This window comes from Arachis hypogaea, chromosome 4, assembly GCF_003086295.3.
Source record: "Arachis hypogaea cultivar Tifrunner chromosome 4, arahy.Tifrunner.gnm2.J5K5, whole genome shotgun sequence".
Lineage (NCBI taxonomy): Eukaryota > Viridiplantae > Streptophyta > Magnoliopsida > Fabales > Fabaceae > Arachis > Arachis hypogaea.
In genome coordinates, this window is record NC_092039.1 from 126,139,981 (window position 1) to 126,153,302 (window position 13,322).

Consider the following 13,322-nt stretch of genomic DNA (forward strand, 5'->3'; position numbering starts at 1 on the left):
TTCATGAATTGCAGGGCACTCAGGTAAAGATTGATATCTGAATCTGAAAGAAATTTCACGGTGCTTTGCCAGACATCGAGTTCCTCCTGAGATGTGTTACTTGCAGGATGCTTTGTTTCTTGATGGGGATGGAGGTGGATATTTCAATAATACTTGCAGGTGGATATTTCAGTTCTTCTCCGTGTGAAAGAAGACCATGATGGGGCAGAACCCTCTGGGAACTCGATGTCAGCTATAAATCTTTTTAAATATCAATTACCCGAACTGTTGGAAATTGAAAGCTTCTTCAAATGCCCGGTTTCAGGGACCCTGATCCAACTATAGCCTTGTACCTCAAGGGATTCAATTTTCAGAGAGATAAGAGAAAGTGAACAGTTTCCTAGACCATAAAAATCGTCCTCATGAAGCTGTTTGAGATTGAGTCATACAAGGCATGGGCAGCTGCAGAACTTGAGCAACAGAAAGAGGTTGAAGAGGCTGAGGTTTCCATGCAGGAAGCTCAGGACTACCTTGATTCTGTCACGGAAAGTGCCATGGACGAGTTCCGGCGCTTCGAAGAGGAGCTTGAGATGTCAAGCTGAATGAAGCTATTAACATGCTGATGCAAGAAATGGAATTGATGAGAAAGCTCCATGAAAATATGAGCTGACTCAATCAGCACTTCATGAAATCTGGAAAATCTTTAAGTACCTTAAAAAAAAAAAAAAAACCTATAAATGTATTAGTTAAATTTATAATATTCTTTTTTTTTTTTTATTTCTTTCTTATTTGTTATAGAATTGGATCAGAATTGATGTACCAAATTTGATAGGCTGAGAATTCATGATTCAGCCACCAGTGAGAATGCAAACAGATTTAATGTTCATGACACATTGAAAATCCAATACTTTCATGGATGAATCTGATATAACAGTTAGTAGTTAGGTTTATGAAGCTTAATATCCAAGATTTGTCAGTAATGTATTTATCCCTCGATTCTTCTTAAGAGATATATTATTACTTCTTTGGTTTAATTGAATTTAGTGTCATCGAGGGGCATATGCATATCAAAAGAAATAACCATTCAATTAAAAATAACAAACATAAGAATAACAAACATAATTATCTGCATATTTATTAAATTAAACATATAATATATTCATTATTCACATTGTTTAGTATTCTCATTGTCTATTTATACTTTTCTTATAAAAAAAAATTCATGAAGCGGCATCTCTGATCTGAGGAGACAAGAAAGCGATAATGAATTCCAACAGATATGTATTGTTGTGGATCTAGTATAGATTCAACAAAACGTAACTTGTCAAAATGAGTATGAATCCACTTGTCGAATGTAAGAGTAGAGTCACACAAAAGTTGCATACTCTTCAATTGCTACACATACACCAGCCTTCATATATAAATTGTAACAACTCTTTCGACTTGGAATTGTCTTCTTATTCAGAGCATTTGGTCTTATATCATCTCTTGCTAGTACATTAATTTAATATAAAGTTTTAATTCTCTGTTGATTTACTAGAATATACAACATAAAGAATATACAACATAAAAAATATATACTGCACTTCCGTTTGGACTATGAATTTTCTTCGGCTGCTTCATATCATATCAAATATCATACCTACAAAAAAAATAACGACTCTCAACTATCTATTTTACGAGGTTCAACTCTATATATATAGTAAGATATTTAATTTTCTTAGCAGCAAGGAAGTTGAATATATGCTACTTTTTCCGCAATTTGCATGTATTCCTTTGGCTGGAATTTGCAAAACAAAAAGGAGAAAGTTGAATATATTAGCAATTACTCAAAACTGAAAAAAAGAAGAGGATCTAATTGTCTCCAGGTGTTCCTTTAACAAGCTTCATCCACAATTCCCTTATAACTGCCAATGCCAACTAACTCATAAACTGCCAATTCCCATTTTGATCAACACAACAATATAAAATTTATCCATAATAGGATAATTTACAGATATCCATGATATAAAAGCAGTGTGTCTTCTATCTTTTTAAATGCCAAAAGTCATTCAGCAAAAGGGCAAAACTAAAATATCAAAGCCTCTCTAATTACATATATGGACACATCTTTATAAGGGGAAACTTACTTCAGTGCCAACAACAGGAAAATAGAATTTAGTACCCTCAGCTTCACCCAGGAGAATCTTGTAGGCCCTGGAAAAAGATGAGATAGCCAGTCCATTCCAAGATACAATAACCTAGAAGCATAGGATCTCTTGAGACTCATACTAAAAAGTTGAAACCAGTATCATAATAGAAGATTCTTAAATAAATTAGTAACCATATTTACGGGGATACTTTATCATCCAAATGTGGCCTTGCCCGCCTTGACCTTACTTCGAACAGCTTACGCCTACATTCTCCAAGAATATCTTTATATGTTTCGATTGACATGCTGTACTTTGATGTGATCTCTGAAGGATCTTTTGATTTTTTTCTCTCAATCAGGACATTCTTTCCCTTGAATTCATCGTGAGGATCGCTCATGCTAGATAGGTCACAGTTACCAGACTGCTTTATGTAATAGTGCTCAATAAAAATATCAGCATGCTCTCCAAGTATGTCTTCAACCTAAACCGAAAATTAAAATTAACAAAATGGTTGAAACCAAATATTCAAAGGGGGAAAAAAAGTTGAAAGCCAACTGCAAATATAGCAAAACAACAAATGATAAATTACAATACATCTATTACATGTGGAGAAAAGCGTCTTGCGCGGCGGGGGCAGCGTCGTGGGCGGCGGCGGCAGGTTGCGCGCGGAGGCGTGTTGCGGCAGCGAGGATAATGCTAATGAGACTTGCAGCAGAGGAAGAGGAAGAAGAAGCGAGAAATGCAGGAATTGAAATTGTATAAAACCCTAGCAGACCTTTTCTTCTCTTCTCTGAATGCTTGAATGCTTCTAATGTGAGAATGAAAGGAAAAAGAATAAAGTTAAAAAACTAATAATTAGAGGGATCAAAATGCAATTAGTAATTTTTACAAAAAAAAAAACGGGGTATATTTTATAATTATTTTGATGCAGGTTAATGATACTCCTACAAAAATGTAGGAGTAAGGAATCCATGGCCCAAAAGATATATTAGATTTAACAAAAAAAAAAAAAGAGACTAAACTTCATTTGCACTTTTCAAATGTTCTTCCCGGTGTGTCAAGCTGTTCACTTGTATGTTGGCTCCTAATTCTCTTTGTTTGAATCCTTCGTGATGCTAACCTTTAACAACATTCATGGTGAACTTGATGGACTGCAAAATCATATAAACAAAAAAAGCTCAACAGATAAAACTCAAAGCTTTGGACATGAAAAAGATCTAAACTTTGAAACTTACCACAAGACCGGACTATAGGAAGTAAGACATTGATTAATGATTCCCTCGGCATTGATAAATTCGAATTCACCATCCATAGACAAAAGTGACATTTGATTGGAACTTGATGCATAATGCATATTACTCATTACTTTTTCATTAATTACAATGCAATGAAAACTAACATGAATGGCTGTGTGCTAGTGCGCACTGATTGGCTTCTCTTTCAATATATATAAAAACAATTTTCCAAGGTTTTCGAAAGATTTCGTAAATCTCTCTCTGAGCACTTTGTTGTGGCATAATTTTCATTAATTACAATGCAATGAAAACTAACATGAATGGCTGTGTGCTAGTCAGTGTGCACACTGATTGGCTTCTCTTTCAATATATATAAAAACAATTTCCCAAGGTTTTCGAAGGATTTTGTAAATCTCTCTCTGAGCACTTTGTTGTTGCATAATTTTTCTGTCGGAAAAGTCTAGGAGGCTAGCAACTTTGTTAAATTCTGGCTAGCATGTGACTAGCAAAGAAAAGTAAGCAATTAGATGAAATCTCACACCAATCTCACATTATTAAAATCATCATTGATGGCTATTTGATGGCTACAAATCACAAAATTGCTGACCCGCTAGCATTACTTTTTTCCTGTCTTGTACTTTTCAAAATCTCATAGACCTCCTTTGCATTTACTTTCACTTCCACTCTTCTCATTTCCAGGTCTGCTGCCATGTGAAGTCCATAAAGGACGCCCCACAACTCAGCTTATACTGGTCGGCATCTTTCCAGATTCATCTATGGGTTCCAAGAAGACCTCCGCACCCGGCCTTCATTGTTTCTCACGTACCAAATTTTTTAAGCCTTAGAGTTTCTATTTTTAAGCCTTAGAGTTTCTCACGTATCAAATTTTTTGAACTCCCATTTGAACCTAAAATTTAGTCTCTCAAAATATTGAAATATAATATTTAATAAGAACAGTTTTAATAGATCCTTAAAAAAAAGGATTATTTTAGTTTGAATTTTAAGTTAATTTTTAACATTCTAAATTCATGATGTGTAATAAATTCATGTGTTTTTGGCGCTATTGAAACCCCATCTTCCTCATAACTGGAATACTTTTGAATTGGAAATATTGTTCAATATGATTAGAAAGATAGAAACTCAGGACAGTGAATATGCACTATCTTCTTCCTCCTCTGTTTATTTTCTAAGTATTTTTTTCTTCTAAACCTAAATAATGAATTTAAAAAGCGTTAAATTTTTTTGTGAAAAATCAAAATGAGGAATTTTGTAAACAAGTGATATTTATAAAATAAAAATTGAAACTTTCATCAATTTTAATAATTAATAACAGTATAATGTTGTTTGGATTGGATTATATGAATTTAAAAATCAAATTCAAAATTAATTTAATTCAATTAATACCTTTTTTTTGGTTAAAAATTAGGTTTGAATCCACTTTAAAATTATGCGAATCCAGTCACTTGAATTGGATTAGAGGATTTCGTTTAAGATTGAATTTAATTTAAACATTCGTCATATTTCATGTATATGAAACAGTATCTTCATCAAACGATGAATGATTATTCCAATAACAATAACAACACACAAAATTCAAACTTTAAAGCAAAATAGAATAAAACTAAAGTTTCTTGAAGCTTTCAACTCAATTGCCAACCCTACGATCTATCTAAAATAGAACAACATGCATGCATGCTTAAGTTGGATTGCTCCCTTATTCACGTTCCTTGTTTGAGCTCTTTGTGATTCCAACCATCCTTGATGTCTTCTGAGAATAATTATTCATAAATAATATTCAAAACTCACGTACATTAATTATTAAGCAATTAAATTAACATGAATATATAATAAGGTGCAAATAAAGCTCATTAATGATTACATACCATTTTTCCGTTTCTTCTTGTCACAGCTGGGGAGTGTGGCGAGACTCGGTGTATACACAGTACTAGTGTACTCTAAAGGTAAGAAACCATAGTCCAAGTATTTAAAACACTGAAGCCTCTCTCCTTCAAGATTATACTTGGCAAAATTGTTATTGGCACGATCTAACACAATAAAATCACTGTAATTAGATAAGAATAAAGAATGAACGCAGTGGTGAGGAATCTCGTAGAGAAGAGTCCAAGATGATGGCACTTTATATTCCTTCAACACCCATATCTGAGTTCTTTTATCATCACCGTAGTTGAAGACATTCAAAGCTAAGAACCCTCCTAATATCACGAGTTCGGAGGACCACCACCTTAGTCTTTGTTCAGGTAAAGGTATCTTTGAGAATCTCCTTTTCGTCACATCAAAAATTAGAATATCTTGATTGTTACGTCGATAAGACAACCAATGTATAGCTCCGTTAAAGAACAACCCCTCATGTTTAAACTCCTGGGTTATCAAAGGTGTGCGGGGTGCAACATCAATCTTGGTCCATGAATTAGTCCTCAATGAAAAACAATGAGGCTGGTTTCTCTTGAAGGCTATAACTATTAAGTAATCATCATTTGATGCATCATAACCAATGCCTTGAAGAAAAGAATTATTGGTATAACCCATAATGTGTGCATTTAGATTATACCAATAATTCTTTTCTCCAATAACATTATAGTAAGATATATTTTTGTGGGATTGGGTCACTGGATTCCATAGAATAATATAATATGGTTCATAGTGGTGTAACAATACAAATCCTCTGCATGATCCAAGAACAAGTAAATTAGAAAGTGTGTTTTTCTTCCGTCGGAAAGGGAGAGAGAATTTTTCTATTGAGGTGCCAAGGGTGGCACCACCAAGAAAGAGTGCGTGTAGGTCAACGGAGCCAACCGGTTGATCCTTCTGGGTGAAGAAGTATGAAGGGGCAGTGAATGCTGAAGTGTGGTGAATATGAAATTCCACAAAGGTTGGATCGGAAATGAGAGAGAGCCATAGCTTAGAAACGAACCTGAGAGGCAAGAGATGCTTGGCTGGTACCCTTAGTAAGATTGCTTGGAGCAACTCCGGAGGGAGAAGCTCGTTGATGCTCTTCTGGTTGTTATCCATAGAAGCAAGCTCTGTTTTGTTCTGCTTGGTTCTGATGTAATTGATGAAGGCTTGGTTTGGTAAAGCTTGTTCAAGAGGTGTTTGTGTTTTTTAAAAGCTCAAACTCCTTATTTTGTGTTTGGTAAATAAGAAAGATTATGTGTTTGTACTTGCAGTTTTTAAAAGATTAGGATACATTTAAGATAAAATTTTTCAAAGTTGACTTGTGCTTTTTAAAATTTAAAAGTTTATGTTAACTAATTTTCAAATTTAATACTTGTATTTATGTCTATTATAATATTTTTAAATTTTAAAAATTATTTTTTTAAAAATAATTGTTGCTTGTATTTATTGAAAACAATTTTTAATTTAATTTTACTAAATATAAATGTTACAATTTTTAATAAGTAAAAATTTTATTAAACTAAGTCGAAGAGTGTCTTGGGAATTAAGGGCGGTTGGTTAAAGATTCTATCCTTTTTGAATTCTTGTTAGTTAGTTCGTTCTATCTTTGAGCCCAGGATTCCTCTTGCCTTTTTAAAAACTGTTGTGAAATCGAACAATTCACTGACATCCTTGGTTGCTAGTTTGCTACAGTAAGATATTAGGTTAAAGCTTATGACTCTAATTTAATTGGATGTACCGCACGTAGAGAAAATAAAAAATTTAACGGGAAATCAAAAAAGTTAATTAAGTATGTAATGCGTAAAATTTTAATAAAATTGAAATCGTAAAATTGTCATACTTAATAAAAATTTTGTAAAATTAATTAACTCATTTAAAATTGTAATATTTGGTAGGGGTGAGTTCGGATTGCGGGTCCTCGATTACCCGTTTGAATTCGAGTGAAACCAATTAACTTGGTTCTGAAATTAATGGATAATCGGATCCAACTCGAATCAAATAATGATATGTTTTTCTAATAATTAGTTCGGATAACAGTTTTGAGGATACGAACCCAAACCAACTCGTAGATCCGACCATATATTAATTAAATAAAAAAATAAAAATTTAAAATATATATACCTTTTAATATATTTGGATTTTAATGTATTTAGTATTTAACATGTTTAGATTATTTCTATTAATATTACATGTTTATTGTACTTTCAAAATTTTTAAGATAAAAATTTCATTTTTTATGAATTTTTATTATATCGGGTACCCAATTATCCGAATACAACTAATTCGTTTTTAATCGGTTTAGTTTGGTTCAGATACACAAAAAAAAAGCAAATGTGAACCAAATCGAACAAATTGAATTGCAATTGGTTCGATTCTAATTTCACCTTAAACCCAAACCAACTCGACCCGTGCTCACTCCTAAATATCGAAAGATTTTAAGAGTTAAATCAAGATTCTAGCTACTATACATATACCTAATCTTATATGGATGTACCTAATCTTATAAGGATAGACCATCCACTAGAAATTATTTATAAAATGTATATTTATCCATAGTAATTCGCAGTTCAGCACAATAAAGTAGATACAAGATTACTGGTACTAATTCTCCGTCTCTTTAAAAGCTATTCACTATGTATTTTACTCCCAATAATTTAAAACTAAATTAGATACAAGATTAATAAAATAAGCAACACATTGCTCGATAACACAGACAAACAAGATCATTGTGTCCGCTTTGATTATTAACAATGATCATAATGCTAGAACTAAGAAGTTTGAAATGTCACGAGGGTTATGCAGTCTATATAGTACTATGGTGTGTGTTGTTTCAAGGCTTGGCACAAGTAACTCGATTATGTCGTTTGGGTGGGTAAAGGTGGCTTCTCATGAGTTCAACAACAATGTGACCTTTCTTTGTAGTTCAAACCAAAACAATAAGTTTTGCTTCACAGCATGCAGGACTGATTTGTGTTCTTACTACATAATGAAAAGGACACGATAGAAATCACGAGGCTTCTGTCCAGATTAATACCCCTTTACGTACCAAAAGAAAAAAAATAAAGAAATCACGAGGCTGTGAAAGCAGCGTTCGTTATGTAACTCTATTGTCAAGTACAATGAACTGGGATCGTTGAATTTTGTTTAAACTGTGAAACCGCATAACATTAAGTTAAAGCTGATGTCTCTAATTTCATTGGGATGTACCTAATATTATAAGGATACACATTTTACCTTAAGGTAAAAACTATTTAGGGGGCACTTGTGCATGCTGCTAAACCTAATCATTAACTGAAAGTAGTCATCAATGAGAAAAGTATATTTATATAAAAGTAATCTAAGTGCATGTTGTTCTCCCCAAACGCTATTCTCTATGTATTAAAATTAGATACAAGATTAATAAAATAAGCACACATTGCTCAATAAAACAAAGACAAATTCATTGGACTTCACAAACCTTCCTTTTTAAGTCTGCAGAATAAAAGTAATATCCCAAAAAGAATCTACATTTAAAATTTTTTGGATTGAGTTAACAAAATTTTGACATGATAAAAATTGAAGTTTAATTAACATAAGACATCAAAAAGAATAAATAAAGAAAAAAGTACTTAATCTTTATAGCAAAAGAGAGAGAGAGTGTAAGCGAAACTATTATAGGAGCGTTCAAGTAAGCCCCTCTGCCACCAATGCCGTTGATTACTGGTTTGACATACAAGTTGCATCAAGTTTGTATACTCTAAATAAAACAATTCTCATATACTTTATTTCTGGGTTTGCCGTCATTTGCTAGTGGACTTCTAAAAACAACCAGGCTAAAGGTAAGATTAACAGAAAAGTATATTATGTAATCAGCAAAATAAAAATTTGAAGTTTTGCATAACCAACTAAGAAATATTACTACTAGATTTCATGCAAAAGATATATTGGATTTTAAAAGGAGACTAAACTTCATTCACACTTTTCAAATGTTCTTCTCTCCATGTGTCGAGCTATTCACTTGTATGTTAGCTCCTAATTCTCTTTCTTTGTTTGAATCCTTTGTGATGCTAACTTTTAGCGACATCAAGTTGTTCAAAACATTCTTGGTAAACTTGATGGCCTGCAAAAAAGCTCAACTGGTAAGAGTCAAAGCTTTAGACATGAAAACGATCTAAACTTGGAAACCTATCCACAAGACCGGTCTATAGGAAGCAAGACAGTGATTAATGATTTCCTAAGCATTGATAAATTCAAATTTCATCATCCATAGACAAAAGTCACAGTTGATTGGAACTTGATGCATAACGCATATTACTCATTACTTGTTCATTCATCAGAATGCAATAACTAACAGGAATAGCTTGGGACAAAGCATAGGAGAATAGTTACATACCGTTTTCCTTCCTCTTCTACTTCTTGTTATCCTTATCCTTAATGTCACTAGGGAGTGGCAAGAGACTCTCTGTATACATAGCATCGGTTGCACTGATGTTATGCACAGAACAACGATATTTAACACGTGGGAGCAGCTCTCCCACATTATATATGAGATACTTTCTCTTTTGTACTTTATCCGAAAAAAATTGTTCTCCAATAATATCACCATTATTGGATAAGCACAGAGGCCGAAAGTAAAGGCAAGGAATCTGATATAGTCCAAGATGAGTGCACTTTATATTCTTTCATCACCCATATGTGAGTGTTATAGCTAACATCATTGGGATAATACAAGGCTAGGCAGCCTCCCAGTAGGGCGAGACTTGGATGAGAGAATGGCAGTTGTTCCGGCGCATATATGGTTGAAAAAGCCCTTTCCTTCATATCAAATATAAAGATAGCATCACTGTAAGCTTTAACAGGGAAAACCAGCCAATGAATAGCACCATTCAAGAACAACCCACAAGGCGGGTGAGCAGAAACACGCAAGGGTTTGGGGAGTGCAGCATCAAGATAAATCCAGGAATTGGTTCTCAAGGACAAGCAATCGAAGTGATCTTGCCTTTTCCACCCTCTCCAAGCTACAACAACTAAGTAATCATCCCGGGATGCATCATAACCAAATCCATACAGATGGGGATTGTAGGGAATCCTATTGTACTTACTACGAGAATCAATATCAGAGTAAGATATTCTTCTGCTGGATCCAGTCAGTGGGTTCCATACCACTAAAACTTTAGGGTATCGATGTAAGAGAACAAAGCCTCTGCAGGATCCCAGGACCTCAAAATGAGAAGGTGGTTTCGTCTTGTAAGGGAGACACACCTCTTTTACGTGTGATGATGCATCATTGTCGTCACTAAATAGTGCGTCTAAGTAAACGAAGCATGCCACACTGCCTTTTGGTATGAAGATGAGTGCGTTGGAGGAAGCCGGAGAGTGGTGAAAATGCAGTTCCGCAAACTGTGGATCGGAAATGAGAGAGTACCAGAGCTTCCAAACGCACCTGAGGGGAGCGAGATGTTTGGCCGGCACTCTCAGTAAGATTCTGTGAATCAACTCAACAGGGAGGATGTCGTGAATGCTCTTCTGCTTCTGCTGCTGCTTCATCTTCTCCCCTATAATCGATTGCCCTTTTGCTTTGTTCCCTGTGTACTTCAGCCTCTTCTTCTTATTTGGATTGAACGTTGTGCTTTTCTTAGGGTCAGTTTTGGATTGGCTATTCCAAAAGAAAATACTTATTTGTTTAGAAAAAGTTATCGGACTTTGTGCATGTTTGGGCGCCATTATTTTGTTAAAAAAAGATCTTTTTTCAATGAAAAAAGATCTTTTTTTATTTTTTAACGTGTTTGGCAAATTTCTAGTAGTAAAAGTAAAAGCACTAGTAAAATAAAAAAAGGATCTTTTTTGAGAAGCTGTAATTTACATCTTTTTTTAAAAGATCTTTTTTCCTAAAAAAAAAGATGTTTTTCATGTAATAAATAAACAAAAAAGTACTTTTATATTGTTATACCCAAACATAATTGATTGATAAAAAGACCTTTTTACATGAGATATCCAAACATAAAATTACTTTTACTTCTCTATAAGATCTTTTAAAAAAGATAACTCGAAAAAAGATCTTTTCTTAGAAGCTCACCCAAACAAGCCCTTTGATAGTTAGACCATCGCTTTTGCGAAAGCAGTGAATAATGGGTTCTAAAATTGGTCCAATAAAATAAAAATACATTACATTTTTATTAGAATAATTATCTAATATATCTATTATTTATATTATTTAGTATTTTTATTGTCTACCTGTACTTTTTTTTATTTATTTCATCAAGTTAAAGAGTCTATAACTATATATCCAAATAGGTATGTAAATAATTTTGCATTGAATATTTTTATCTTTAAACTTTTTTTATTATATCAAAATCTTTAAATTTGATAAAAATAAAATATATAAATTTTTTGTTATATTTTTAAGAATTTATTTATTCAAATAAAAATAATAAATTTAACTAAAGTAAAAATTTATATTTTATTTTTGTAAAATTAAAAAATTTTAATGTAATAAAAAAATTTTAAGACATAAAATTTTAATTTTGACCCGATGATTAAAATAAAACAAAATAAAACGTTGGAATAAAAATAAGACATTTTAAATTTTAAAGATGAAATTAAAACTTAGTGTAACTGTTAAAAATTTAAATAATATTTTAGTCTAATAAAAAATAAATTTTAGAATTAAAATCGAATAAAAAAATCCATAAAAGATGTACTACTAAAAAAAATTTAGCCTTAGAATTTTATTTTCTAAAATTAAAATAACGATGAGTGTAAATAATTTTGATTGAATAAAAAAATAAAATGTGGATAGAAATTAAAATTTGGAAGAATTTTTTTCTAAAATACCCATTAAAAATAAGTATAATTTATATATTTATACATATAAAAATATTATTTGTACATTAAAATTAATAATCAAAATCAATCACCAAATATTCATTCGTGTCCCCTTTTAATCAAAATATATCAAAAAAACAAAAAATCAATCGTTCTTCATCTTCTCTAAAGGCAGTGAAAATTCCAAACCAAAACCCTAGCCAGAAGTTTGCATTGTCTTGGGGGTATTTTGGCTTATGATCAGGTCATCTTTTATGTATCTAGTCAATGGCCCTCGATGTTTTACATCTTATTGCTTTTAATTGAACACCAAATCCTTGTTCTAATAGGGCCTTGGCAAGACAGTTTCAATGATTGCCCTCATCCTAATGCAGGAGGTTACTGCTCTCAAAATCTAAAACAGACGATGCATCCAATCATAAAACTGAAGCTTTGAATTTGGATGATGAAGATGATCGTGTTACTGTTGATGTGGAAAAGCTTGAAAATAAAGAAGAGTCTGATGATGTAAAACCTATTGCAGAACCTAGGAACGGCCAGCTGCTGGTACACTTGTTGTTTGCCCGGCAAGTGTTCTTCGACAATGGGCGGCGGCAAAGAAATTAGGATTTTGGTTTCGGATTTTTACTGCTTTGATTTAGAAGGGTAATTGGTGAAGATGAAGAACGATCGATTTTTTGTTTTTTTGATATGTTTTACTTAGAGGGTGTGCACGAATTATTAGGGAAATTGGAGAAGATGAAGACATTTTAATTTTTTGTTTTTTAATATGTTTTTGTTTTGTTGTTTAAATTATTTGAAACTATAAAATTAGGATTAATTGAATTCTAACATTTCATTAATTTAAAAGGATATTTTTGTCTAATCAAATAAAAGAAGGATATTTAAGACTTTTTATAAAATTAAATAAAAAATATTTTTTTATTTTTATTTAATTAAATAGGTGTATTAATAAAAGTGGTGATATAATATATATTTAAAAAAACAAAAATTAAATGTTGATGTGAAAAATAAATTCCACGTGACTTATTATTATTTGTCCATATTTTAAACGTATCGGTACGTATGAATTTATCATCGTAGCAAACACCTCCATATTTTTATTGTATTATCTTTTTGTATGCCAAATCTCCAAACCCTCCAAATGGTAGCTATTAATGAAACGAAAACGTTCCCATTTGAGAATGGAAGATTCTCCGAGCTGCGAACATTGGTTTTGTGGACCGATCAAAAATTCGATTCGTATTCATTGCAAAGT

At 32.4% G+C, this 13,322-nt stretch overlaps 2 protein-coding genes and 1 long non-coding RNA gene across 6 annotated transcripts; all 3 read right to left on the reverse strand.

The window, feature by feature from the left end:
• Nucleotides 1-1,395: 1,395 nt before the first annotated feature.
• Nucleotides 1,396-2,953, reverse strand: LOC112744735 (uncharacterized). Of its 4 annotated transcripts, none has more exons than XR_011880608.1 (4): nt 2,715-2,953; nt 2,320-2,592; nt 2,109-2,219; nt 1,396-1,621 (listed from the first exon to the last, which is right to left on the reverse strand). It is a non-coding gene; the product is annotated as an uncharacterized lncRNA (long non-coding RNA). The 4 variants fall into 4 exon arrangements; XR_011880610.1 differs by having other exon boundaries at nt 2,303-2,592; nt 2,715-2,932; XR_011880611.1 differs by having other exon boundaries at nt 2,312-2,592; nt 2,715-2,926.
• Nucleotides 2,954-4,889: 1,936 nt separating this feature from the next.
• Nucleotides 4,890-6,417, reverse strand: LOC112743410 (F-box/kelch-repeat protein At3g23880-like). The gene is made up of 2 exons (XM_072234709.1): nt 5,230-6,417; nt 4,890-5,114 (listed from the first exon to the last, which is right to left on the reverse strand). Exons 1-2 carry the CDS (start codon nt 6,374-6,376, stop codon nt 5,065-5,067), a joined length of 1,197 nt encoding a protein of 398 aa, XP_072090810.1. The 5' UTR covers nt 6,377-6,417; the 3' UTR covers nt 4,890-5,064.
• A 2,584-nt stretch (nt 6,418-9,001) lies between these two features.
• On the reverse strand, nt 9,002-10,963 carry LOC112744736 (F-box protein CPR1-like). The gene is made up of 2 exons (XM_072234597.1): nt 9,633-10,963; nt 9,002-9,359 (listed from the first exon to the last, which is right to left on the reverse strand). The coding sequence occupies exon 1, from the start codon at nt 10,961-10,963 to the stop codon at nt 9,845-9,847; it is 1,119 nt and encodes a 372-aa protein (XP_072090698.1). The 3' UTR covers nt 9,002-9,359; nt 9,633-9,844.
• Nucleotides 10,964-13,322: the final 2,359 nt, after the last annotated feature.